This window comes from Dipteris shenzhenensis, chromosome 10, assembly GCF_047967505.1.
Source record: "Dipteris shenzhenensis isolate YYH24624 ecotype China chromosome 10, Dip_SZ_1.0, whole genome shotgun sequence".
In the NCBI taxonomy this organism is placed as follows: Eukaryota; Viridiplantae; Streptophyta; class Polypodiopsida; order Gleicheniales; family Dipteridaceae; genus Dipteris; species Dipteris shenzhenensis.
In genome coordinates this window covers 14,941,856-14,968,983 of record NC_141605.1, presented here as the reverse complement: position 1 = coordinate 14,968,983, position 27,128 = coordinate 14,941,856, and the positions used below count along the sequence as shown (strand labels likewise).

Below are 27,128 nucleotides of genomic sequence, written 5' to 3'. Positions count from 1 at the left end.
GATCATCTCCGACGTACCTGGCCTAAGGTGATGGATTTTTCATAAAGTTGGACAACCAACTCCACGTCAGCAGTTGCATTTCTGTTTCAATGTCCTTGGCAATGGCGTCTTTGTTGTCACGACAAGCCCACCAAGTCGGGCTCTGGGCTTGATGTTCGCTCTTCTCTAAATGGAAAACTCCATACATTTTAGTTTATGAGCAAAAAATGTGAAAGTGACAAAGACAAAGACAAGGTTTATAGGATTCTCGGTTATGACACTGCTGCTCACAACCACTCCTGCAAGACCCCGAGGTCTTGACTCTTGAGAGCCTCGTCTACATCGCTTCTCTTCTTTGAATGTCTTTGTAAGTAGAGCAACTAGAACAACTTATTTGATGGCCAAACTCGAGTAAGGGGGGATCGGAGGAGGAATGATAAAAAGGGAGTGAAGCAATGCAAGAAGGGTAGTATCCAAGCGCATACGATGGGCAATTTATTTCAGAATTCAAAGATGTATCCTTGGTCACAATTTTTAGAGATACATTTGGTACAATCTCAAATAGAGAAGATAGAGGGCACAATAACCGTGCTTTTTCCTTCGATCACCAAAACTTTATCCTCCTTGTGACACTCCAAATTAAACTCGACTCTTTGACCCCACATGTACCAGCATAAAGATATTAGTGATTAGAACATCTCTCTCTCTCTCTCTCTCTCACAGGAGCAAAATACACCTTTCCTAAAAACACAAGAGTGGAGAAGGGCTGTGCACTACTTTAGCCGTTATGGATGAGCTTAGAGAGTGAATGAGAAATACAGTGAAGGAGGAGTCCATAAAGCAAGACCAGGGTAGATTTTTGGGCTTACAGCAGTAATGGCTGGTACAACATCAAAATCGGTCATCTCATTGTCATCTTCTTCATCATACTTAAGGATCTTCTTCTTCGGAGTAAGCTGTGCGCATGTCTGCGCCTGTGTGGAAGAACAGCTGCAGCAGCAAGTGGCAGCATGGCAGCATGGCAGCACAGCAACAGTGCAGGGCAGTAGAGCTAGGCCTATTTGTAGGCCTGGCAGTAGTGCAAAGCCAGCAGTAGGGTAAGGGTCGGCATTAGCATCAGTCAGGGTCGACAGCAAGAGCAGATATGGGTCGTTCTCCTACTACCTCCTAGGCACTTTTAGATCCCTAAGCCTGCATGCTTCTCGTAGAGCTTTTGTAGACTTTAGTCACCATGGCTTGATCCCTAGACCTTGCTGACATTCAGGTTAGCAGCCACTTCCTGAGCTATGTCTACAATACTCAGCTCCTCTTGGTCATCCTGAATGTAGGCCCAAGACCTGCTGCTGTGCTACTCCAGTCTGCTCCTCAACTGCTGCTCTAGTGGATCCCTTGATCCCTGTGCCTTGCTGCCCTGGAAGACAGCCAAGGGTGCAGCCCTTACTTGAGATCTGTCTGCAGTACCCAGCTCCCGCTTAGTCCTCCTGAATGTAGGCCCAAATGCTGCTCATCCACTGCTCCAGTCTGCTCCTTGAATGCTGCTCTCGTGGATCCCCTGATCCCTGTACCTTGCTGCCCTGGAAGACAGAGAAGGGTGCCCCTTCCTTGAGAGCTGTCTGCAGTACCCAGCTCCCCCTTGGTCCTCCTGAATGTAGGCCGACCAAAACCTGCTGGTGCATTGCTCCAGTCTGCTCCTTGAATGCTGCCACAATGGATGTGTTCTGAGCCCTAGGGGCTCCCCTTTTATAGGAGCTGAAAGCCCCCCCAAACAGCCGACCAAGAAGGGGAAATAGGCCGACCCACCGGGGTCTGTAAACCGACCTGGTAGGAGCACCTTCTTGAGGTGTTGCAGTCCTGCCTCACCACATGGCAGGCAGCCACTGGCCCAGGCATTCCTGCCCATGCCCCAACCTGTTCCATCCCTCCTTTCCAGCCTAGATGCTTCTTCAGCAGGCACAATCCTGCTGCTGCTGTTCCGCACTTGTTCCAAGCCCAAACCATCTGCTGCAGCTCCATACCACCTGCTGGATGCTTCCGTACAGATCCGTACCTCTGCTGATGTCATCTGCCACATCATTACACTGCTCCAGCCCAGCAAACCTGCACATTCCTGCTCCCATGTGAGCCGTAATGCCACGTGTCTGCTCCGACCTATTACAATCCACCATGGTTCCTTGCATTTGCCAAGTACCTTCTCCTTTGTGTTGCCCACATGGCAGCCCATGTGCTGCCCATGTGGCAGCCCCATGCTTCCATCTTTGATTGTTTGTATGCTGCCCACATGGCAGCCAATATGCTGCCCAAGTGGCAGCCCTAACCTTAAGTACACATGTTTCCTTCAAGGGATTTGTCACGACAGTGACAGTGTCATGACAAGAGAAATGATTATTTAGTTAATTAATAGTCATTAGAACCTTATTATTGTTAGGGCGCCAATTTGATGGTGCGGTTATATGCTTGTATTTATGATCGATCAAGCGGTGTAAATAGTACCACTAAACTATGTAACATTAGCCAATGAAAAGATGTGCACATGTGTCTAGGTCCTAAGGGAAATAGGAAAGGGAAGGGTACATTAGAGTGTTGTTAAGTGTTATAACAATGAATGGAGGAAAGAATGGAGGGGAGGGAAGGGAGATATAACAATGAACTTATTCCTTTTCCTCCATTACCCGAAGGAGAGAGAGAGAGAACACCTTCACCCCCTCCTGAAGAGGATGGATTAGGTGAGAGTTACACACATCTTGAGTATGATAACCCACAAATAGATTTACAACAATCTCTCCTTCAAGAACCTCTTCATAGGGAGTTCTCCTTTCATAATGAAAGAAGAAATGAGACCATCCAAGAACAAAGTGATGAGTTTAAACGAAATCCAGCACACATGGATTATAATCCAAGTGCAAGAGAAAGAGAGGAGACTCTCTTGAATAAGCTGATTTTTCAGCTTAGCAATATGATTGAACAGTCCATTACGACAAAATTAGGGACTAAGAGGGCTATAAACTTTGGGATGAAGAGCTTAGTACCCCTTCTAAGAGATCCAAATTCCAACCCCGAGAGAGAATCGAGTTCCCCAAATATGATGGGACAAGGGAAGCTAAATTTTTCAATTGGATTTGCCATTTTGAGCTATACTTTGCCCATCAAGATAAGACCGAGCAAGAGAAGCTTCCTCTTGCCACATTGCATCTGCAAAAGAATGCTCTAATGTGGTGGTCTTTGTCACAAACAAGAAAAGAGCCTATTCATGAATGGGCTAAGTTTGTGGACCAACTGAAAGCCACTTTCATGCCAGCGAAGCATAAAGAGAACCTAACCTTTCGTTGGGAGAGGTTTAGGCAGTTCGATAATAAGAGTAATGTAGATTTTACAGCCAGCTTTTGGAAAATCTCTCTAGAGTTACCCGAAAAGAGTGAGGAAGATAGGAGAAAGAAGTATTTAGCAACCTTAAGCCCAAAAGTAAGATGCGAGGTTGATATGTTTAACCCGACCACGGTTGGACCTCACTAAGTTGGCTGAAATAGCCGAGAGGAAACTGAATCCTCGTAAACCCTTCAATAAGGAGGGTGAGTCAACATCTAAGACCAACAACATACCCACTTTTAGGAAACCAAACCAGTTTAAGAATAATAAAGGAAAGGGTAAAGCTGTTGTAAGGAATGTGAACAGCCAATCACGTCCTGGATGGGTGCCATTTCCTTCTTTGACGGAAAGAGTAAAGCTGTTGTAAGGAATGTGAACAGCCAATCACGTCCGGAATAGGCACCATTTCCAACTGAAAGCCACTTTCATGCCAGCGAAGCATGAAGAGAACTTAACCTTTCGTTGGGAGAGGTTTAGGCAACTCGATAATGAGAGTAATATAGATTTTACAGCCAGGTTTTGAAAACTCTCTCTAGAGTTACTCAAAAAGAGTGAGGAAGATAGGAGAAAGAAGTATTTAGCAACCTTAAGCCCAAAAGTAAGATGCGAGGTTGATATGTTTAACCCGACCACGGTTAAGGACCTCACTAAGCTGGCTGAAATAGCCGAGAGAAAATTGAATCCTCATAAACCCTTCAATAAGGAGGGTGGGTCACTATCTAAGACCAACAACATACCCACTTTTAGGAAACCAAACCGGTTTAAGAATAATAAAGGAAAGGGTAAAGCTGTTGTAAGGAATGTGAACAGCCAATCACGTATCACGTCCTGGATGGGTGCCATTTCCTTCTATGACGGATGAAGGGAAGAAGAAGTTGAATAAGGAAGGAAAATGTTTCAGGTGTAAGAAACATAAGCCAGGGCACGTTGTGTGGACAAAAATGTAAATATGTTTTTTACTTGTTGCATGTTGCTGGGTAGGTGCATAGCTATGTATATAGCTAGTTGGTGGTGGTATTGAGTTCTGGACACTCCCAAAAGAACTCTACACTGATGTACAGATGGTAGAAACTTCTACAGGGACTTCTGGGAAATGATGAAATGCAATGTGGTTGTACCAGATCTCCAGAGCAAGGGTGTCTAGTGTGTGGTCAAGTGAAATGTTTTTGGGGTCATGAAAATCAAATCATGAAGGGTTTTCTTATATTTTCCTCAGTCAATGTGTACTTGGATGTTACCCATGTCAAGGGGCTTTCCAATTGTGTGTATGGGGGTGCATGCAAGCTTTAATATGCATGCTAATGTGTGTGGAAATTGTGTGACTAAAGGTCCAAAATGTGCATTTGATGTGATTTGGGGAAATGTCTTGAGAGTGGTAAAATGTCACTGCTGAGGTGGCAAATTAGGCTGAGGTGGCTGGATTGATTGGGGAGGCATCGTGCTCATGCATATGGCTACATAATAGAAGAGGAAAGCTTCTGGTCGATGAATGTGCATGGTTACGCGTACATGGCAAGATTGTAGGTGGCGCAGCAAGGATTCGACAGCAGGAGAGGATGCCAAGTCGGGCTTTGTGTGGCAGATTTTTCAAGAACAAGGAGCGCAGTACAGAGGAGGGAGGAGCAGAAGGAAGAGGGAGCGCTCGTTGCTGAAAGGAAGGAAAGGGAGAGCTGAGCGTGGCTCGTAGATGTTGGAGCGGAGGATTGTGGGTGGCGCAGTGCGTACGCATGAGCTGAGCGCAGAAGCGTGAACTGTGTAGGGGAGGTACGTGCTGCAAGGCTTCGAGCAGGAGTACGGTAGCCGATAACCAAGGACTGAGCGGGAGATGTATAGCTGGAGCGAAGCTATAGTTTAAAGTGGAGGAGCGTATGTAGGATTGAGCGAAAGGATTGATGCTGGAGTAGAACGCAAAAGGGCTGATCGTGGTTCGCAGATGCAGAGTGGAGCTGAAGGCTGGAACGAAGGCCGAGCAAAAGGGAGAGCTGACTGCAGGCACGAGATGCTACTGAAGCATGTACGAAGTGGGCTGGAAGAAGGTTGAGCTGGAGTTTCAAGCAGGAACGCCTTTCGAAGGAGCCTGGTTGTGAATGCAACCGTGAGCAGGCCAAGGCTCAGAGAAGCGTGGAGAGCATACTACCAAGAAACGTTTGACCATGGGATTCAACTAGCCGTGTGTTGCCTTGGAAGGACTCAATATATAAGCGCAGGAGATGAGGATGAAGTAATTCTGTTGCAGCAGTGTTGGTGAACTTTTTTAATATCGAGCTATTGGTGCAAGCCACTTGGAGTTTCTTGCAGTTTATGGCTTGAGCCAAAGGACTCGACTTGTGTTTCTTGTTTGGCACTCACAGCATGGGTGCTGACTATCTTGCAAATGCGGCATTTGATCAACATTTTGGCATGGAAGCATGGTGCTCTTACTTGTAGTTGACGAGCCCGTCCCCTCTGAATTCATGATGAAGATGATGGTTGATAGTGGCTCTCCTGTGGGATATGGGTTCATAGCATGCATGGTTGTTTACACCTTGAGCTATCTGAAAGTGTTTGTGGTAAGTTATGCATTCTTGAAGTTGTCATTTTCTAGAGTTTTATGTTTCATGGGTCCTCTACGTGTTTTCTGAGCTTGATCTCAGTCAGTAGGAGCTTGTGTTGATGTTCTGTGGTCCACTGGGTTTTTTTTGCGGTTGTTAGGCTTCCGGAGAAAATGTGGCCATAGTATGAGTATGTATATAGAGGTGTGTATAGACACAGAGGTTGAATGAATGCCTTTCACCTTGTGATTGTGTCATTCGGGTGTTTCAAACGTGGATGAGGGTGGCTGTGAAGGCGGATTAGGCTCTACTTCTTTTGTCCATCCACGTTTTGGTGCCTCCACGGAGGCGTTCACTTCAGTTTACAAGATTGGAGAAGCAGGTGTTCTGAGACGTGTTGCAAGCAATGGAAGAAATCCACACATGAGAGTGATACAGTGTGAATGGTGTGGAGAATGTGGTCACAGGAAGGACAGATGCATTGAAGTCCAGCTACGTGTGATCCGACTCCGAGCCAGAGTGCAGAGAGCTCTGAAAGTGCTTGCCCGCAGAAAAAAGAATGCTCTTCGGATGCAGAGTGAGCTTCTTCAGTAGTGTGTTTGTTTTGTTGCCTTCCAGTTTTGTTGTGGTTGAGAAAGCCAGGGTGTGTGACAGTTGAAAGATTGTGAGGATGGCACAGGATTTCCCAGAGTACTGGGGGATGCCATATGAAAATGCAGTAAGATTCCTGGAAAAGATGGAATTTACAGCACTTATGAGAGATAGGGCAACCCCTGAGATTTTGTTTCAGATCTTGAATTATTGTTTGCAGGGAGATGCATCAACTGAATCCACAAAAAATATCCAAGTATATTTTGCAAAAGGAGGTAGAAATTTCATATAATTCATCTCCCAGAAAGCTCCTAGACCTTGACAATTCTACCTCCAAAACTCTTGAAAGGGAAAAGTGATTAGTATAAGCCTGTATGTTATTATTTTTATGTGTAATAATAGAGATCAATGGAAGACTAGAAATAATATTTTCTTGAATTTGTTTTGAGAGACCTTCTATATACCACAAAGACTATGTTGCCTCAATGTTGAGGCTAATCCTTATGATACAACAACATTTAAATCCTCTATCACTAGGTTGGATAGGACCAATTAGGGGAGTCAAGTTTTGTCTTGATTATAAGCTTTTCATTTCATTGTGGCTAGATACTTATTTGCAAGCTCCATGAGTATAATGTTATCCCCCTGTTTAACTTTGGGTGACTATGGATCTCTTGGAAATCAAGAGAGATTATGGATTCATGATAGATGTTATTTTTGAGGTGAGAGCAGCTTTCCTTGCACGGTTTGTACAAGCCAGGAGCCCTAATGAAGTCTGGAAAGCCATGCTCAGTGAGACAGGCGGAGGAACAAGATGTGAACCATTACATAATCCAGTTTGGGAGATTATGGAGTTTGTGGTGCGAAGCTCTTGTTCCGGAAGTACCACCTCAAATGATCAAGCGTGATCGTTTCATAGCTGGCCTAAAGCCTACACTCAGATTGAAAGTGGAGCTGAAGAATCTGGATAGTTTTGAAGATGCTGTCAGAGTGGCCAGGGAGAAAGAATGGAAAGCCCAGAGACTGAGGCAGCTTGGCATGCAAGAAGAGCCTAGGAATCCGATTGGAAGTCCAGAAATAATAAAGGCTTATGCACAGAGAGAGCCGGTGTCTGTTCCTATGCAGGATGACTCCCTGAAGAAGGACTTGCATGATGCTGTAGAGCTTATGAAGTCGCTCAGTCTAAATTGGATGGAGACTGCAGGAAGAGGAAGAGGCCGAGGTGTGCAAAACAACAGGAGAGATGTACAGGCTGGGAGTGAAGGAAATATAGTTGGAACAGGTAGAGGACGGGGATACATGAGTAATGTGAAGTGCTGGAATTGTGGAGAATGGGGACATATTAGCCCTCACTGTGATAAGCCAGCAAAAGTAGGTGGAGAAGTTTATCCTGTGATGCAGAAGACAAATGATAGGTCAGGAGACTTCAATGTGGAGGTGAATGATTTGAATCAGCCCTCTACCAGTGGAGTCAAATGGGATGATAAAGGAAAAGGGAAGGCAATCAGCCTGATTAGGGTGGAGACCATTCCGGAGATCATGCCAGTAGCAAAGAGAACAAGGAGTGCAATAGGAGAGAATGGATCTTCTCCAAAAAAAGGGAAGCATGTGGAGTTTGATCTCAGCCCTCAGTCTCCTAAAAAGAAGAGTCGGAGGCCCAGGAAACATTACAAGATTTCAGATTTGCATATGGGTCAAGGACAAGAGGAATACACATTGATGAATGATTTGAAAGGGAGAACAACTAATGTAACTTTTGCACAGTTACTTGGTTTGTGTCCAAAGCTCAAAAGAGAATGGAAGAAGTTGGCTAATCCCAGGAAAAGTAATGAGCAGGAGCCTACGAGAGGAGAGATGGAGATGATGTCTGTAGAAGATCTTCCAGATTTATGCCCTGCAGTGGATGCATGGTGTGGAGGTATGAGTGTTGGAGAGGCATATGTTGATGGCGGTGCACAGATAAGTGTCATGACTCAGGCATGTATCAAGAGGTTGGGGCTAAAATTGAATGCACATTCAGATTTTAGGCTCCGATTGGCAAACCATGCGAAGGTGAAGTGTCTGGGTATATGCACGGGGGTAGTAGTGGATGCTTTTGGAGTATCCTGTTGCATTAATTGCCACATTATGCCTGCCGGTTTGGGAGCATACCCATTGATTTTGGGCAGACCTTGGCTCACACACGTAGGAGCAATACAAAACTGGAAGATGGGTACGATTACAGTGCATAATAAGAAGGGAAAGGCCAAGAAATTTGATATGAACAGCAGACGGGAAATAGAAGAAGAACCAGAAGAAACAAACATGGAGGAGGAGTCGGACAGTGAGACTGAAGAAGAAAGTACTACATCTGAGGAGAAGGGGCAAGTATCATTTCTGTTGAAGGAATGTGATGCATATGAGTTGCAGGCAGCAGAGGTACAAGAAGCTAAGGAGGAGAGTAAGCTTGAAGATATGGATAATTTGATGCAACCCCCACCTTCCCAGACAGAAAGAGAAGAGATATTGCTGTCCATGCTGAATTTCAGTCTGGAAGAGGTGGAAAAGGAGGAGTATATGAGAGTCAATCATTAGTATCCAAAGCTGTTTATAACCTCACATGAAGAGATCAGGGGTTTCAGATGTGAGCCAATGCACATTAAGTTAAAAGAAGGCAGCAGGCCTGTTTTTCAGAAGTTGAGGAGGACACACAGAGAGCTTTTACCCGTGCTGAGAGAGGAGTTGAATAAGTTGCTCAAGGCTGGGCTGATATATCCAGTGAAGCATTCAGATTGGGGCAGTCCAGTGGTAATCATTCCTAAGCACACAGGAGGATGGAGAGTATGCATTGACTACAAGCCTCTCAATGCGGTAACTAAAAGCAATCATTATCCTCTTCCTTTTATTGATGATATATTGGATAGAGTGGCAGGATATGAGAAATACAGCGTGTGTGATGGATACTCTAGATACTTCCAGATTTCAATTGCCGAGGAGGATCAAATCAAAACTACATTCATCACACCCTGAGGTTGCTTTTGTTACAGAGTAGTGCCATTTGGATTGAAGAATGCACCGGCATGGTATCAGGAGAATACTAATGAAGTGTTAGCTCCTTCCATTGATAAATTTGTGAGAGCATTTCTGGATGATATATGTGTGTAAAGTTCCAAGAGAGAGCATGCATGGAGGCTGGATCAAGTGTTCCACAGAATGGATGAAGCAGGAGGACAATTCAACCCACGGAAATGTCATTTGGGATGCTCCAAAGTGAAGTTATTGGGACATATAGTATCCCAAAATGGCATTGAACCTGATCCAGGGAAGGTGAAAGACCTTATCTTACTTCCAGCCCCCTCTACATCAAAACAGTTGCAGACTTTTGTGCAGAAAGTGAAGTATATGACAAGATTCATACATTTAGTCTCTCAGTTGTTGTATCCTTTGCAACAAGCTATGAACGAAGAACCTCTGCAATGGAATGAGGATTGTGAAGCAGTGTTCGGTAAAGTGAAGGAAGTGTTGGGAGAGATTGCTTGTGTGAAAGCTCCAGATTTCTCTCAGACCTTTTATGTGAATCCTTCATTTGGACCTGATGCTGTGGGAGCCATTTTATTGCAGAAAGGGGAGGAGTCCCGTTATATGAGGCCTGTGTATTATGCTAGTAGAGTCAAAACAGAAGCAGAGAGGAGATATATGGAGGCAGAGCTGATTCTGTCAAGCTTAGTGTATGCTTGCAGGAAGTTCAGGGCATATCTGATCTCAAAGCCATTTGTGGTTTTGACGTGCTACCCTTTATTGCCTCAGCTTGTTAATAATTCAACACTTTCTCAAAGCATGATGAAGTGGTTAGTTGAGCTACAAGAATATACTTTCTCATTTCTGGTGGAGAGCACTTCCAGGGCCACACTGGCAGATCTGTTAACATACAAAGAGGGTCTTATTTTGGTAAAGGAAGTAGAGAAAAAGATAGATAAAGAGGAGCATGCTATCATTCCAGGAGCATCTATCTTGCATTTTGATGGCTCATACAGGAAGAGTTTACATCAAGCTAATGGAGGATATGTGATTGCTGATTCAGAGAGCAAGCTGATTCAGAAGGAAGGAGTCCATCTGGAAGCCGGAAGTAATAATGAGGCAAAGTATGCAGCATTATATGAGGGGTTGCTGGCTGCACTTAAGCTGAAAATTCAGAAGATAATGATCAAGGGAGATTCTCTACTTGTTGTAAAGCAGGTTCTAGGAAGTTGGCAAGCAAGAAACCCGAGGTTGAGAGGGTGTCTAGCCAAAGTAAAAAGGATGCTTCAACAATTTACAGCATGGAATATCCAGCATGTGTGAAGGGAGGATAATCAAATGGCACATGAATTGGCTCAGGAGATGAGTGGCCAAGATCCAGTGATAGCAAAGCTTGAAGATCCACTGTACAGAGGGAGAGAATTCCTGGCTCAAATAGTGGATTTCTTACTTACTGGACATCTACCTCAGGAGCTTAAGAAGAATCAGAAATATCACTTCATACAGAAGAGCAGACAGTATATGATGATTGATGATGAGCTTTACATGAGAGGAGCTGATCAAATCTTGAGAAGAGTGCCCTGGAGAGAAGAAATATATTATATACTGCCATCCAGTCATGAAGGAGCTTGTGGAGGACACTATGCTTTTAAGATTACACTGCAGAGAATACTTCTGGAGGGTTATGCGTGGCCTTCAATACAGAAGGATGTGCAGCATTGGTGCAGATCCTGCCATGAATGTCAGAGGATGGGAAAAAGAATTCTTAAAATGGAGCCGAGAAATATTATGCTGGTTTATGATATGGGGGGTAGATGCAGTTGGTCCTCTACCCAGAACTCCTAGAGGGAAATGTTATATGCTGACTGCAGTGGAGTATTTATCAAAATGGGCAGAGGTGAAGGCAGTGAAGAGAGTGGATAGCAAAGGGGTTGCTGATTTTATATATGAACACATATGCTGCAGATTTGGGATTCCCCTGGAGTTACTTTCAGATAATGGTTCTGGATTCAGAGGAGAAGTGATAGATTACTTATGTAGCAAGCTGAATATAAATCATAAGTACATCACCCCATACTACCCTCAGTGCAATGGGTTGAATGAGAATTTTAATGGAGATTTCAAATTAATGATGACTAAGATGACTGGGAGCCACACCAAAAACTGGGATTTAGAGATGAATAGAGTTTTGTGGGCATACACGGTAGCGGTGAAGCATAGCACTCAATTCTCTCCATTTCATTTGGTATATGGGAAAGAAGCAATTCTGCCATTGGATGTAGAGATACCAGCTTTGAAATTTTTAGTTGTAGAAGGATATGAGCCTGTAGACAGTTACAAGGAGAGATTACCAGCACTGTAGGTAATGCACTTAGACAAGGATTTGGCTTTTGAGCATTATGCCAGAGTGCAAATGCGGAGGCAAGAATTGGAAAATGTTTTTAAAAAAAAAAAGAAATCGAAGATGGAGACTTGGTTCTCAGATACAATAGCAAATTGGACAGTACATTTCATACTGCATTTCAAACCAAGTGGGAAGGTCCATACAAAGTGGAGAAGAAATTTGAAAATGGAACTTATCAATTGATTGATTTAGATGGTAAAAAGCATAAGAAGAGAGTCAATGGTGTCCGGTTGAAGAGATACTTTGCACGGTTGATGGTAGCACTGAAAGAAGAAGATCATGAAGATAATGAGCAGTGGCAGAATCAATGGAAGTCACTGCAAAACGAAGAAGAAGAAAATTTGGATCTGTCACCTCTTTTTGGCTCACTGCTGGACATGAATGTCACAGCAGAAGAAAGGGGTTGCTAGAGATGTGTGGACAAAAATGTAAATATGTTTTTTACTTGTTGCATGTTGATGGGTAGGTGCATAGCTATGTATATAGCTAGTTGGTGGTGGTATTGAGTTCTGGACACTCCCAAAAGGACTCTACACTGATGTACAGATGGTAGAAACTTCTACAGGGACTTCTGGGAAATGATGAAATGCAATGTGGTTGTACCAGATCTCCAGAGCAAGGGTGTCCAGTGTGTGGTCAAGTGAAATGTTTTTGGGGTCATGAAAATCAAATCATGAAGGGTTTTGTTATATTTTCCTCAGTCAATGTGTACTTGGATGCTACCCATGTCAAGGGGCTTTCCAATTGTGTGTATGGGGGTGCATGCAAGCTTTAATGTGCATGCTAATGTGTGTGGAAATTGTGTGACTAAAGGTCCAAAATGTGCATTTGATGTGATTTGGGGAAATGTCTTGAGAGTGGTAAAATGTCACTGCTGAGGTGGCAAATTAGGCTGAGGTGGCTGGATTGATTGGGGAGGCATCGTGCTCATGCATGTGGCTACGTAATAGAAGAGGAAAGCTTCTGGTCGATGAATGTGCATGGTTACGTGTACATGGTAGGATTGTAGGTGGCGCAGCAAGGATTCGACAGCAAGAGAGGATGCCAAGTCGGGCTTTGTGTGGCAGATTTTTCAAGAACAAGGAGCGCAGTACAGAGGAGGGAGGAGCAGAAGGAAGAGGGAGCGCTCGTTGCTGAAAGGAAGGGAAGGGAGAGCTGAGCGTGGCTCGCAGATGTTGGAGCGGAGGATTGTGGGTGGCGCAGTGCGTACGCATGAGCTGAGCGCAGAAGCGTGAACTGTGTAGGGGAGGTACGTGCTGCAAGGCTTCGAGCAGGAGTACAGTAGCCGATAACCAAGGACTGAGCGGGAGATGTATAGCTGGAGCGAAGCTGTAGTTTGAAGTGGAGGAGCGTATGTAGGATTGAGCGAAAGGATTGATGCTGGAGTAGAACACAGAAGGGCTGATCGTGGTTCGCAGATGCAGAGTGGAGCTGAAGGCTGGAACGAAGGCCGAGCAAAAGGGAGAGCTGAGTGCAGGCACGAGATGCTACTGAAGCATGTACGAAGTGGGCTGGAAGAAGGTTGAGCTGGAGTTTCAAGCAGGAACGCCTTTCGAAGGAGCCTGGTTGTGAATGCAACCGTGAGCAGGCCAAGGCTCAGAGAAGCGTGGAGAGCATACTACCAAGAAACGTTTGACCATGGGATTCAACTAGCCGGGTGTTGCCTTGGAAGGACTCAATATATAAGCGCAGGAGATGAGGATGAAGTAATTCTGTTGCAGCAGTGTTGGGTGATCTTTTTTAATATCGAGCTATTGGTGCAAGCCACTTGGAGTTTCTTGCAGTTTATGGCTTGAGCCAAAGGACTCGACTTGTGTTTCTTGTTTGGCACTCATAGCATGGGTGCTGACTATCTTGCAAATGCTGCATTTGATCAACATTTTGGCATGGAAGCATGGTGCTCTTACTTGTAGTTGACGAGCCCGTCCCCTCTGAATTCATGATGAAGATGATGGTTGATAGTGGCTCTCCTGTGGGATATGGGTTCATAGCATGCATGGTTGTTTACACCTTGAGCTATCTGAAAGTGTTTGTGGTAGTTATGCATTCTTGAAGTTGTCATTTTCTGGAGTTTTATGTTTCATGGGTCCTCTACGTGTTTTCTGAGCTTGATCTCAGTCAGTAGGAGCTTGTGTTGATGTTCTGTGGTCCACTGGGTTTTTTCTGAGGTTATTAGGCTTCCAGAGAAAATGTGGCCAGAGTATGAGTATGTATATAGAGGTGTGTAGAGACACAGAGGTTGACTGAATGCCTTTCACCTTGTGATTGTGTCGTTCAGGTGTTTCAAACGTGGATGAGGGTGGCTGTGAAGGCGGATTAGGCTCTACTTCTTTTGTCCATCCAACGTATGGCATGTGTCCCGTTCTCTTGGCTAAAATTGCCAAGACGAATTCGGTAAAAGGAAAAGCCAAGGCATCCAAGCAGGAGGGTAAGGCTTCTACCTGTCATCCTCGAAATCCACCGTGACTATTGAGCCAATAGCGAATGCTGTCCATTCAGCCAATACCTTTGGGCCTCATGATCTTTCTATGGATTCGTGAATGGACAGAGAATAGTGGTTCTCCTAGACAATGAATGTAATTATGACTTAGTGAGTGATAGATTGGTAAAATTACTCCATCTTAAACCAGAACCTATAAAAAACATGGCACTCTCAGGAGCTTTTAGGTGACATAATGAAGAAGACACATCCATAGTACGGAATATCCCTTTTCCCAAACAAAAATATAGAGATCAAATGGATTTTCTAGTAGCTCCTTTAAAAGATGTTGACATGATTCTAGGTAAACCATGGTGGTATGATTTTAATCCTGCTATTCATCCTCATACTCATCATTGTTGCTTTGTACATAAGGATCCTGGGGGATCGAGACGTGTATACGATTCCATTGATTACTCCTACTCAAGCGAAAAGATTGGTAAAAAGAGGTAAAAAGACAGGTAGATTGTAATCTTGTGTATATACGGGATTCACAAGATCTTCATATCTCAAAAGAAGATCAGAAGAGAAATGGGTTCTTTGGAGCTTATGAGGATCAATTTTCAAGAGATGACTCATTCGAATTGCCTATGGAGAGAGAAAATGATCATGCCATAGACTTAGAGTCAGGAGCTTCTTCTCCATGTAGAGCCCCATACAAGATGAACACGATAGAAATAGAGGAGGTAGAAAAACAAATTGAAGATCTATTGCAAAAAGGCATGATTCGACCAAGCAGTTCTCCATTTGGAGCACATGTATTATTGGTCCAGAAGAAGGATGGATCATATCATATGTGTGTAGATTATCGTGCTTTGAATAAACTTACGATTAAGAACCGGTATCCGATTCCAAGATTGGACGATTTATTGGATATGCTTAAAGGTGCTAAAGTTTTTAGCAAATTGGATTTGAAATCTGGTTATCATAAACTTCGGATGAAAGCTAGAGATGAACATAAGACTGTTTTTCGCACTCTCACTAGACATTATGAGTTTTTGGTCATGCCTTTCGGCCTAACTAATGCTCCAGCCACTTTTTAGTAGGCTAATGAGAAGGGTTTTGCGGCCCTACTTGGGAAAATTTGTCAGTCTTCTTTGACAACATTTTAGTTTTCAACCAGACTGGATCACCTTACTAAGGTGATGGAGCTCCTAAGGAAAGATCGATTGTTCCTAAATACCAAGAAGAGTGAGTTCTTCGAGACAGAAATAGAGTATTTGGGACACATTGTCTGCTGAGGGAATTTGGGTTGACCCTAAAAAGGTCAAGGCCATGATTTGAATGACCCAAAAATATACATGAGTTGAGGGATGTGTGGTTATTATCGCAGATTCATTAAGAATTTTGCACGTCTTGCTTTCTCCATTAACAGATTTGTTAAAGAAGAATTCCTTGTATGAGAGGGGAGAAGTTCACCAAGTAGCTTTTGAGGAGCTTAAGAGAACATTGGTCACTGCACTAGTATTAACACTTTCGGATATGAACAAAGAGTTCTTTGTTGTATGTACGGATGCGAGTGGTACCTCGATTGGTGCAGTGTTGATGCAAGGAGGGCATCCCATTGCTTATGATAGTAGAAAGCTTCAAGGGGCTGAATTGAAATATATAACGTATGAGAAGGAGTTACTGGCTAACATTCATTCTTTGAAGTTATGGAAGCATTATCTATATGGTTTTGCTTTCAAGATTAATACTGACCATCAAAGTATCAAGCACTTGTTTTCTCAACCCATTGTTTCTTCAAGACAAATCAAATGGGCTGAATATATTCAATCTTTCGGGCAACCAAATATGGAATATCAACCAGGAAAGGAGAATTTAGTAGATGATGCTTTGAGTAGACAGCCCCATGTTAATCACATTTCTATGATTAAGGAGAAATCACTAGGAGCAATGGTTGAAGCTTATTCTTCAGATGAGGACTTCGCCGAAATTTATGGGAAGCCTCAACGTAACAAGGTTGGAGAGTTAGAGGCATATTCCATCGTGGATGGATACCTATTGTTGGGACGCGCCATATGTGTACCCAAAACATTTCGGTAACTAGTCATGAGTGAGTTACATGCGAGTCCATATTCTTGACATAGAGGCATTAGAGGGACCATTGATAATACTGAGAGGTACTTCCATTGGCCTAAACTTCGCAAAGAAGTTTCAGCCTTCGTTCAACAATGTGACGTATGTCAACGCATTAAATCTGACACAAGTAAGACTGCTGGCCTTTTGCAACCTTTGCCTATTCCCTTGAATTTTCACGATTATAGATAGGCTGAGTAAACAGGCTCATTTTATTCCCTGTAAAAAGGAGTTGTCTGCTCCTGAAACAGCACGGTTATTCTTTAGGGAAATCTTTAGGTTACATGGGTTACCAAAATCTATATTGTATCCGATAATGATGGCCGTTTCATTAGCAACTTTTGGATAGCCCTATTAGAGAATCTCAGAACCAAACTGAAATTTACTACAGCCTTCCATCCTCAAGGAAATGGACAAAGTGAGACTGCCAATCAAACCATAACTACTTTACTTCGAGCTTATGTTTATGACCAACCTAGAAGGTGGCAAAATTCTAACCTATGTCAGAGTTTGCTTATAATAACACTGTACACAATTCCACCAAGAAAGCCCCATTCGAAATCATGTATGGGCAATGTTTACCCACTCCAATAACACACTTGGGGAGCAAATTTTTGCTGCTGACCAGTTTGCTGAGGATATGTCACAGGTTATTGAGCAGGTCAAAGAACATATTAAGAAGGCCCAAGTTCAACAATCCAAGGCGACCAATAAGAAAAGAAAATAATTTTATTACAAGGAGGATAAATGGGTTTTACTGAAGATTGACAAAAGAAGAATCAAGCCAGTGGGAGGAAGTACAAAACATGTCAAGTTAGCACCGAAGTTTTATGGTCCATTTCAGATTCCAGCAGCTTTATATCCAGAAGAAGGATCCAGAGCATATGAGTTGAAATTACCAGCCCACTGGCGCATGAGAGTATCTTTCATGTGAGCAATTTGAAGAGATACCATGGCGATACTTCTGTGTTTTTGGATGCTTAGCATCAAGAAGAACCTGAACTTGAAAGTGGGACTGAAGTTCTTACTCCGGAACAGATTGTGTACCGTAAAGAGAGGAGTACTCATGGAAAGAAGAGAGATATGTATTTACTAAAGTTTAAAAACCCGCCAGCTAGTGACGCACAATGGATGGAAGAAGAGTTCTTTACAGATTTTCCACATATACTTGCAAAGTATAAAGAGGCGATGCAATTGCAGAAGTAAGAAGAGAAAGAGGAAGAGACGAGCAATAATCCAAAAGAGGACTTCACCGACAACAAGGCAACGGTCTACTCCAATGATTTTTGAGTAGCTTGCGCAATACTCCAAGAAGAGGCCCAAGAGAAGCAGTATGATGTACATGGTGGTGAGAAGGCCCTCCTTGCCAAAGGGAAAGGTGGTACGGGTAAGCCTAGAAAAGGCAAGCCCAAGAATTACAATGACTCTAAAGGAAACAAGTCAGAAGACAGTGGAGACAAGAAAAAGAGGAATCGGTATCAAAAGTGTTTCTAATGCAACAAGCCATGCCACACAGCAAAAGGCTGCAGGAAGAAGTCGTCATAATAAAGAGGTTGAAAGGCAACAAACCCAAGGAAGAGTCGGAAGTTAAATTCAGCAAAAAAGGAGCTCTTTCTAATCATAAAGCATTGCTCAGCTCATGTAATATGTAAGGACAGTGATGGCAGGTATGCTGACAGCGGCATCTCGAGACACACGTCCAACAACAACAACTAGTTCAAGGTACTGCAACTCGTGCACCTCAACTCATCAATGACAGTTGGAGATAACAGGAAGTGCTTAACCACAGAATTTGGTGAGAACAAGGGACTTACAATTGTTTGCTATGTTCCTCATCTTTGCAAGAATATTCTTTCTATTAGCCAAATCATAAAGAACAGGATGAAGGCATACGATGACAAAGAAGTCTTGATCCGATCAAAGGATACAAGAAAGATAGTGGCAAGAGGAACGAAGGAGCTCAGGCTCTACAAGACCAAGGCATTACTCGCCTACACGGATGCAGACAATTCAAAGTTGTGGTGTGTGGGCTGCCATAGAAGCATAAATGGAGGCCATTCTGAAGAACCACACAACCTTGAAAGAGGAAGTGAGAGGAAAGGTAAGAGGGAGAAGTACAAGGGGGAGAGAGTGAGAGAGAGTGGTGACACAAAAGATGCGGGTGTGAAGTAATGAGCCACACCACAAACTCATAGGTTTTATTAGGATTAGGTTTTTCACCCTATGACTGTCTTAAGACAGTCATAGGTGTCATATCTTTAATAAAGGGGTGGCAATGTGCCTTTACCCCAACAACCTCCCTCCTAAAGGCCAATGTGCCTAAGGGGAGAAAAGAATAAAAATTACAGCAATATACAGTTACTGTATAAAAGACCATAAAATAAGAATGGTCTCATCCTAATCCCATGATGTGGCGGCAATGTGCAAACCGCTCTGTAGGCAAGCTCTTAGTGAGCAAATCTGCAGGATTATCATCAGTATGCACTTTCACAAGCTCAAGTCGCTTGTCTTCCAGTACCTCCCTGATGAAATGATATTTCACATCTATGTGCTTGGTCTTCTGATGAAAGACCGGATTCTTTGCCAACATGATAGCACTCTGACTATCACAATGCAAAACTGGCATATCTCCTGTAATGCCCAAATCTCCCACCAGCCGAGTAAGCCATATTGCTTCCTTGCAAGCCTCAGTGGCTGCAACATATTCAGCTTCAGTAGTTGATAGTGCAACGCATTTCTGTAACCGAGACACCCATGATATAGCACCTCCTGCAAATGTGAAAATGTAACCGGTAGTAGACTTCCGGTTATCTGCATTCCCTGCATAGTCTGAATCTGTAAAACCATGCACCAATGCATCCTGCCTACCATAGCATATGCACAAGTCTTTGGTACCCTTGAGATACCTCAAGACACCTTTCACTGCTTCCCAGTGCCGCTTTCCTGGATTTGCCATATACCTGTTGATGACTCCCACCCCAAAAGCAATATCCGGACGAGTGGCAACCATGGCATACATCAAAGAACCAACTGCAGATGCATACGGAACTTTGGCCATTTCAGCCTTATCATCATCTGATCTGGGGCTGTCCTTACTGCTGAGTTTTAAATGTGGAGGCAACGGGGTACTAATAGACTTCCCCCCCTCCATTTTAAACCTCTGCAGTACCTTGCCAATGTACTCCTTCTGTGACAAAAACAAAAGTCCCTTGGACCTGTCACGAATAATACGCATACCAAGAATATGGTTTGCATCACCCAAGTCTTTCATATCAAAAGACTTATGCAGTTGTTTCTTCAAAGCACTAATCTCCTGCTGAGATTTGCTGGCAATCAGCATGTCATCCACATATAGAATGAGTAGCATCAAACTGCCATCCTTTGCCCGTTTGGTGTACAAGCAATGATCGGTCTCACACCTATGATACCCTTGGGACTGCATGAAGGCATCAAACTTCTTGTACCATTCTCTTGGCGCCTGCTTGAGTCCATACAAGCTCCTCTTGAGCTTACACACAAGCTGCTCTTTCCCTTTAACAGCATATCCCTCTAGCTGACTCATATAGATCTCATCATGGAGATCTCCGTGAAGAAAAGCAATCTTCACATCCATCTGACATAAATCCATGTCCTCATGAGCAACAAGAGCTAACACTGCTCTCAAAGTAGTCATCTTGACTACAGGGGAAAAGATCTCATCAAAATCAATGCCCTTCTCCTACTTAAATCCCTTGGCAACCAATCTGGCCTTATACCTCGGTAAAGCATTTGAATCCACTTTGACTTTGTAAACCCACTTGCATGGCAAAACCTTTCTGCCTGCAGGTAGCTGCACCAAGTCCCATATATCATTTTGAAGTAGGGAGTCCATTTCTGACTGCATGGCTTTCTCCCACTTCCTTTTCTCTGTTCTTCCCATAGCTTCCTTGAAGCTGGAAGGCTCACCACAATCTGTCAGCATGATAAAATCAGCCACATTATTGGCTCCTGGAACAAACCTGGTAGGAGGCCGTTGTACACGGGTGCTCCTCCTAACAAAATGTTCCGGATTAGGCTGCTGTCCAGCCTGTTCGTCATGCATGACGGGTGGCTGTACCACCATATCTAGCTGTTCTACAGCCCCATCTGCTGGCATATCCAGTGGTGCATCATTGGCAAAATTATCTGGCTGATTTTCAGCCTGTATACCCTCTTGAACAGGGTTATCTGCAGCAGCCTGCTGCTGCATATAAATGGGCATTCTTTGCTGTCCAACATCATCATAAATAACCCTCCTGTATTCCACAGGTTGCACGGGTTCCTTGTGTACACTATCCTCTTTAAAGATGACATCATTGCTGCGTATAATCTTCCGTTTAACGGGATCCCATAACCTGTACCCCATTTCACATTCGTCACCATAACCCATGAAGATGCATCTGAAAGACTTTGGCTCCAGTTTGGTGCGCAGTTCTTTGCGTATATAAGCAAAGCACTCGCAGCCAAACACACGTAAGTGCTTATATGAAGGTGGCTTGCCAGACCACACCTCCTCTGGCACTTTCAACTCCAAAGCCTTGTTTGGCGACCTGTTAATAATGTGAACTGCTGTTTGCACGGCTTCTGCCCAAAAGCCATGGGGTAATGCAGCATAAGACAACATACATCGAACCTTCTCCTGAATAGTTCGATTCATCCGCTCACTTACACCATTTTGAGATGCATTATGAGGGGCTGTGAGTTCCTGTTTAATGCCCTTAGCTTCACAAAACTATACAAAAGCATGTGACACATACTCACCCCCATTATCGGATCTGAGGCATTTCAGCCTACGACCTGTCCAATTCTCAACCTGAGCGACAAACTTCTTGAAAGCATCTAAGGCATCGCTCTTATGCTTCAAGAAATTGACCCACACTTTGCGTGTGGCATCATCAATAAAAGTAATAAAATACTTTGCACCCCCTAGTGATAACTGTGGCATCTCACACAAATCAGTGTGCACTAGATCAAGCGGTGCTCTATTCTGGGGAGTTCTCCTCTTATGAGGAATCACAGAATGCTTGCCAAATATGCAATGATCACAAGTAGGCAAATCTGAAAAAGAAAGAGACGGCAGATAACCCAAACGTGACAGTTCTTGCATTCCTTTAACAGACATGTGTCCCAACCGGCTATGCCACAATGAAACCTTTGGCAGCTCGGTTATGGGGGAAGAGAGGAGAGGGGGGGCGGGGTGGGGGGTGGAGGGGCGAGCGTAAGGGGGGAGAGAATGAGGGGGAGAGAGGAGAGAGTGAGAGAGAGAGAGGGGGTGGGGGAGAGAACGAGGGGGAGAGAGGAGAGAGTGAGAGAGAGAGGGGGTGGGAGAGAGAACGAGGGGGGGAGAGGAGAGAGTGAGGGGGGGAGGTGGAGAGAACAACATGATTACCCACACTGGAAACATAAAGAGGGTACAAGGTATCACTCTTATAACCCTCAGCCACTACAACCTGGCCATCAGTAATCACCCATTTGGAATCCCCAAATGTGGTGTGGTAACCACTGTCATCCAACAAGCCAGTGCTAATCAGATTTTTCTTGATTTGCGGCACATGGCGGACACCATCAAGCATAAATATGCGTCCATCAGGGAATACTATCTGTATACTGTCGATCCCTGCAATCTGACATGCATAGTTGTTCCCAAGATGAACAACTCCATGAGTACCTGTGTAGGAAGTAAACCACTCCCTATGAGGAGTAACATGAAAAGAAGCACCTAAATCCAAGAGCCAGGTGTGCATGTCATGGCCATCAATAACCAAAGTATGTGCAATTACAGCAGAAGAGCATAAAACATCATGTCTGTCACTGTCACTATCCTCTGCTGCAACATTCACTGCATCCAAGTCATCTGCCTTGGCCTTGCCTTTGCCTTTGCTTCCACTGCCTGCATCCTTTGTTTCAGCCTTCTTGGCTTTCTGATCCCGTATGAACTTGAAGCACTTAGACTTCACATGTCCCTTCTTGCCATAATAAAAGCATTCAATATCCTTTTTGCCACGGGACTGACTGCGGGATTTGGACTTACTAGCAGATCTCCCCTTCTGCTGAGTCCTGCCTCTATCCTGTACCTGCAAAGCATTTGAAGACTTGCTGCCCATATTATTTTTCCTGCTCATCTCCTCCATAAGGAGAGAGCTCTCCACATCAGCATACATAAGAATGACATTTGAATTTGACAGGGTAGTCTTGAAAGTGTCCCAACTCTCAGGGAGGGTACACAACAAGAAGGTAGCCTTGAACTCCTCATCAAGATTCAAACCCTGTGCAATCAGCTGTGTAAAGATGGCATTGAACTCACTCAAGTGTGAGGTCATAGTTGTACCTTCCTTCATGCGAAGATCAACCAGCTTCTTCAACCAATAAACCTTACTGGCTGAACTCTTTTGGGCATACAACTCTGCTAGCCTCTGCCATAGGCCATAAGAGGTCTTTTCAGCCTGAACATTGAACACAAGAGTATCAGAAATAGTAAGCATGATAGCTGCCCTTGCGGACAAATCAAGCTCTTCCCATTCATCATCTGCCATGTCAGATGGCTTGACACCCTTCACCCTTATGGGCTTAGAAATCTTCTTTAGCAGAAGTACATTCAAACACTGTTCTGCCCATAATGCATAATTGTGTGCTCCTTCCAATTTCTTTATGTTCAGAATTGAAGATTCACTTCCCCCTGATGCCATATCAGATAAGGAAAGTTCCTGACTCCCTGTAAGTCAAAAAATGACTGAATAAAGTTCTGATTTCTCAGAAAAAACCTGCTCTATCAAGAGCCAGAAGCACTCACAATAGTGCTGTTTTTTTTACTGTCAAAAGAATCTGCAGCAAAACAGTAAATTTCCCTCCAGTTACTGTACCTTCTGACACACTGTACCGTGCTCAAATAGGCATAAAACAGTAATTTCAGAATGCTGCAACTGTTCCACAGGTGCTTTAACAGTGCATCATCATCTGATGAAGCATAAAACACTGCTGTACTGATCACTTCTCCCACCTCAGATGAGGTATTGCACTGATTTTATATGCATAAACCACTTGTCATACACTGTTTTGTTCACTGTAAAAGAGGCTCCAGACACTTCAGCCTGTCACAAACCTGCAACAGAAAATGGGACAAATCCCAAGCAATCACCCTTCTGCCAAAGGGATAAAAGGCATCTGAAGGTCTCAAACAGTAACCCAAGTGCTCTCAAGCAAAATCTGGGCAAAAGCCCCTTGATTTGACATCTGTACCAAGTGAAAAACACCTCAAAACCGAGGTAGCATACAAAAAAGTAGCGCTCTCCTGGCACTTTCACCTAACAATGCAATGCATAAACAGCCCTGTGTACACAATAACAACACAGATCCCAACGTACAGACACTGAAGAGAATCTTTTGAGCACTGTCAACGATGGACAGTTAGGGACCGAGTAAACTCGATGCGCCCTGGCCAAGCGTGGCTCAACTGAGATTTTCCAAGGTGTCGTACACAAAATGTGACCTGCAAGAAATGTCACTGAATACACTGCGGAAACAAGACCAATGTGGGCTCCCTGGCTCCACACTGCCTCAAGGCATACACTGCATAGACTTCCAGGCAAAAGCCCTTTGAAAATGTCACCCAAAAGCTGAGATTTGCACTCAACAAAAGCATAAAAGTCCTCTGCAAAATCAAGGCATTACCTTCCCGAAACAAGATAACTGTGCAATCAACCACACACTGTGGTACTAGTCACCTCAAGCACGAGGGACACGAAGGTACTTGCTGTACTTTCAAAACACAGTTTTGAGAACTGAAAATGATCCTGAATGAAGAGCAGAGTGCTCTCTCTCCTTTTCTTTCTCCCCCAAAGAAAAACTGATGTACCTGCTGTACTTTTGTACCTTTGTACATGTGTAGGGTACAAATGTACCTGCTGTACTTGTGCAGGGTACAGATCCAAGGAGAAATTTCGAAATGCACTCCTCTGACGCAGATCCAAAACAAAAAATGCACCTCCCTGTCGAAAATCCTTGACGCAGCTCCCTGTCACAGTCCGTACGGCGGCGGCCGTACGGTACGATCGCCTGTACGGTGTCCGTACGGCTGTACGGACGGCCGTACATCCGTACTGTACTGTACGGCGCGCGAAATGGCACGATGCCTGCGCCCACACGTGCGCCTGCGCGATGCGCTGCCCGCTGCAGCCCGCGCTGCTGCCCTTGCTATTGCCCGCACTGCCCCGCTGCAGCCCGCGCTGCCCTGCGCTGCTGCCTTGCTGGCCACTAGGGCAAAGAGGTAGGGGGAGTGGGTAGACGGAGTGGAGAGGGAGGGGTAGGTTCTGATACCAGTTGAGAGGGAAGGTAAGAGGGAGAAGTACAAGGGGGAGAGAGTGAGAGAGAGTGGTGACACAAAAGATGCGGGTGTGAAGTGATGAGCCACACCACAAACTCATAGGTTTTATTAGGATTAGGTTTTTCACCCTATGACTGTCTTAAGACAGTCATAGGTGTCATATCTTTAATAAAGGGGTGGCAATGTGCCTTTACCCCAACAGGAAGATCATACAAACCAAGTGGATTCCAAGTACAAATCTGATGGGACTTTGAATAAGCACAAGGTGAGGATTGTCCCCAAAGGAAATGCACAGGCTGAGGGAGTCAACTGTGGAGAGACATTTGGTCCTACAGCCAGGATGACTACCATATGCATGGTCATAGCTTTGGCTGCCCACCGTCAGTGGCCAATCTTTCAAATAGACGTGAAGTCTTAAATGGAGAGCTTCGGGAGGAAGTTTATGTTGAGCAGCCAGAAGACTTCTGGAATCCAAGAGAGTCTTCAGGCTTTGCAAGGCACTTTCCAAGCTAAAACAGGCCCTAACAGCATGGTACCAGAGGATAGAGGACTACTTCTATGAAAAAGGCTCATCTCGTAGCCCATCTAATGCAAACCTCTACTTATTCGCTACTTCTTCACAGGAGGAGGTAAGACCATGATTATCATCCTTTATGTAGATGACTTAATTGTCACAGTTGATCATAGGAGGTTAAAGGACTCTTGATGCAGGAGTTCGAGATAACAGATTCAGGACTTCTTCACTACTTTCTTGGAATAGAAGTTTGGCAGAAAAACGAGAGCATCTTCATCAGTCAAGAAAAGTATTTCAAGAGGTGCTGAAGAGATTCCAGATGGAGGAATGTAAGGAAGCACCAACCCAATGGAGATCAGGACAAAGCTGATCAACGAGGACATATCTCAGTTGGTTGATGCAGCATTGTATCGAAGCATGGTTGGAAGCTTGTTGCATCTAACCAATACTTGACCAGATATAGCTTTTACAGTGGGGTTACTTTGTCAGTTCTCACATCAAAGCTAAGGGAGAATCAAATGAAGGCTGGATTCAAGGTTTTTTAGGTATATCAAAGGTACATCCAGTTATGGGATCACATATTGCACTACGAGCGAGCCTGGTGGGTTCTGTGATTCAGATTGGGTTGGAGATTGGGATACATGGCCCTCGACATCAAGCTACTGCTTCATGCTTGCGTCAGGTGCCATTTGGGTATTGATGGCTTTAATGGAGGAGGAAATTAAGCTATGTAAGTAGGGTTAGCTCTTGGGGCTATTTAGCAAGAAAGGGTCTAATTTACCGGGTAAAAGGGAGCGGGAGCTATATAGATGCTTCACCTATCCACCTTCCAACCTCAAAGTCCCTCTCTCCCACTCTCATTTTCTTTCTCTATTCCTCTACCCAATCCCTCCTTTCCTCATTCCCTCTATCTTCCCCTTCGCTACTCATTCCCTCTGCCTTCCCCTTCGCTACTTTTATCTAGTCTTTTCCCTTCTCTCCTTACATAATTCCCGCTACCAGTTAACAAGGTATACAGCTTATGAACAAACGAATTCTTCCTCGGTATTGATGGCGGACTTGGAGAAGAAGCATCCATCGATTCGCATAATTATGACAGTGCGTCTGACCTAGTAGCTCCCACATTTTTCATTCGTTTATGTTGCTGAAACAGGAAAAAAAGGCCGAGTCGTACAGAGAGACCTGAGACTATCTTTTTCTTTATGTATGTGAAGAACCTTCGCTTCAGCTTCTAGGCATTCACCAACAAGTGCAGGTTCTTTGAATCTTAATCTTTTCGTCTCGAATATCGCCCCAGGCTACTCACCGTAAACCCGTGCACAATCAACAGGCATCATTACTGACCTCGGTTAGAGCAATACTAAACCGAGTGAAATGACCGATATTTTTCAAACTCACCAGATTGGATCCTATGACAGCAGGAAAAAGGCTTGCACAAAGCATGCCGTGGACGACGCAGCCCTTGAATCCCACAGACCGTGCCGCTGCTTCCTGAGTGTGAATGGGATTGCGATCACCAGACAGCTCTGAGTATGCAGCCACGTCTTTCTGATGAAAAACGTGCTGCAGACTGAACAAGTCCCCCTCGGAAAGAGTTCCACGACTGGCAGGAATGGAGGAGAAGAAGCGTATACTTTTTGTAGCCGGCGTTCGAAGCCACGATGCTATCATGATGTTCCACCTGTGTAATGAAATTCTGATTCAACTTGACAAAAAAATAGGCTGCATTTCATGCTCGAGTCCACACTATCACTTCGTATACGTCTGTACATTAAGGTAAAAACCAATCCTGTCACATTGAAACACAGCAATTTCAACCACCGAGCTTATAAAACAACACACCAATTAAAACC

At 44.2% G+C, this 27,128-nt stretch overlaps 1 protein-coding gene across 1 annotated transcript; it reads right to left on the bottom strand.

The window, feature by feature from the left end:
* Positions 1–48: 48 nt before the first annotated feature.
* On the bottom strand, positions 49–27,128 carry LOC147897448 (3-hydroxyacyl-[acyl-carrier-protein] dehydratase FERN, mitochondrial-like). Its single transcript, XM_087380308.1, has 3 exons — positions 26,674–27,128; positions 26,458–26,573; positions 49–630 (listed from the first exon to the last, which is right to left on the bottom strand). Exons 1-3 carry the CDS (start codon positions 26,944–26,946, stop codon positions 537–539), a joined length of 483 nt encoding a protein of 160 aa, XP_087236434.1. The 5' UTR covers positions 26,947–27,128; the 3' UTR covers positions 49–536.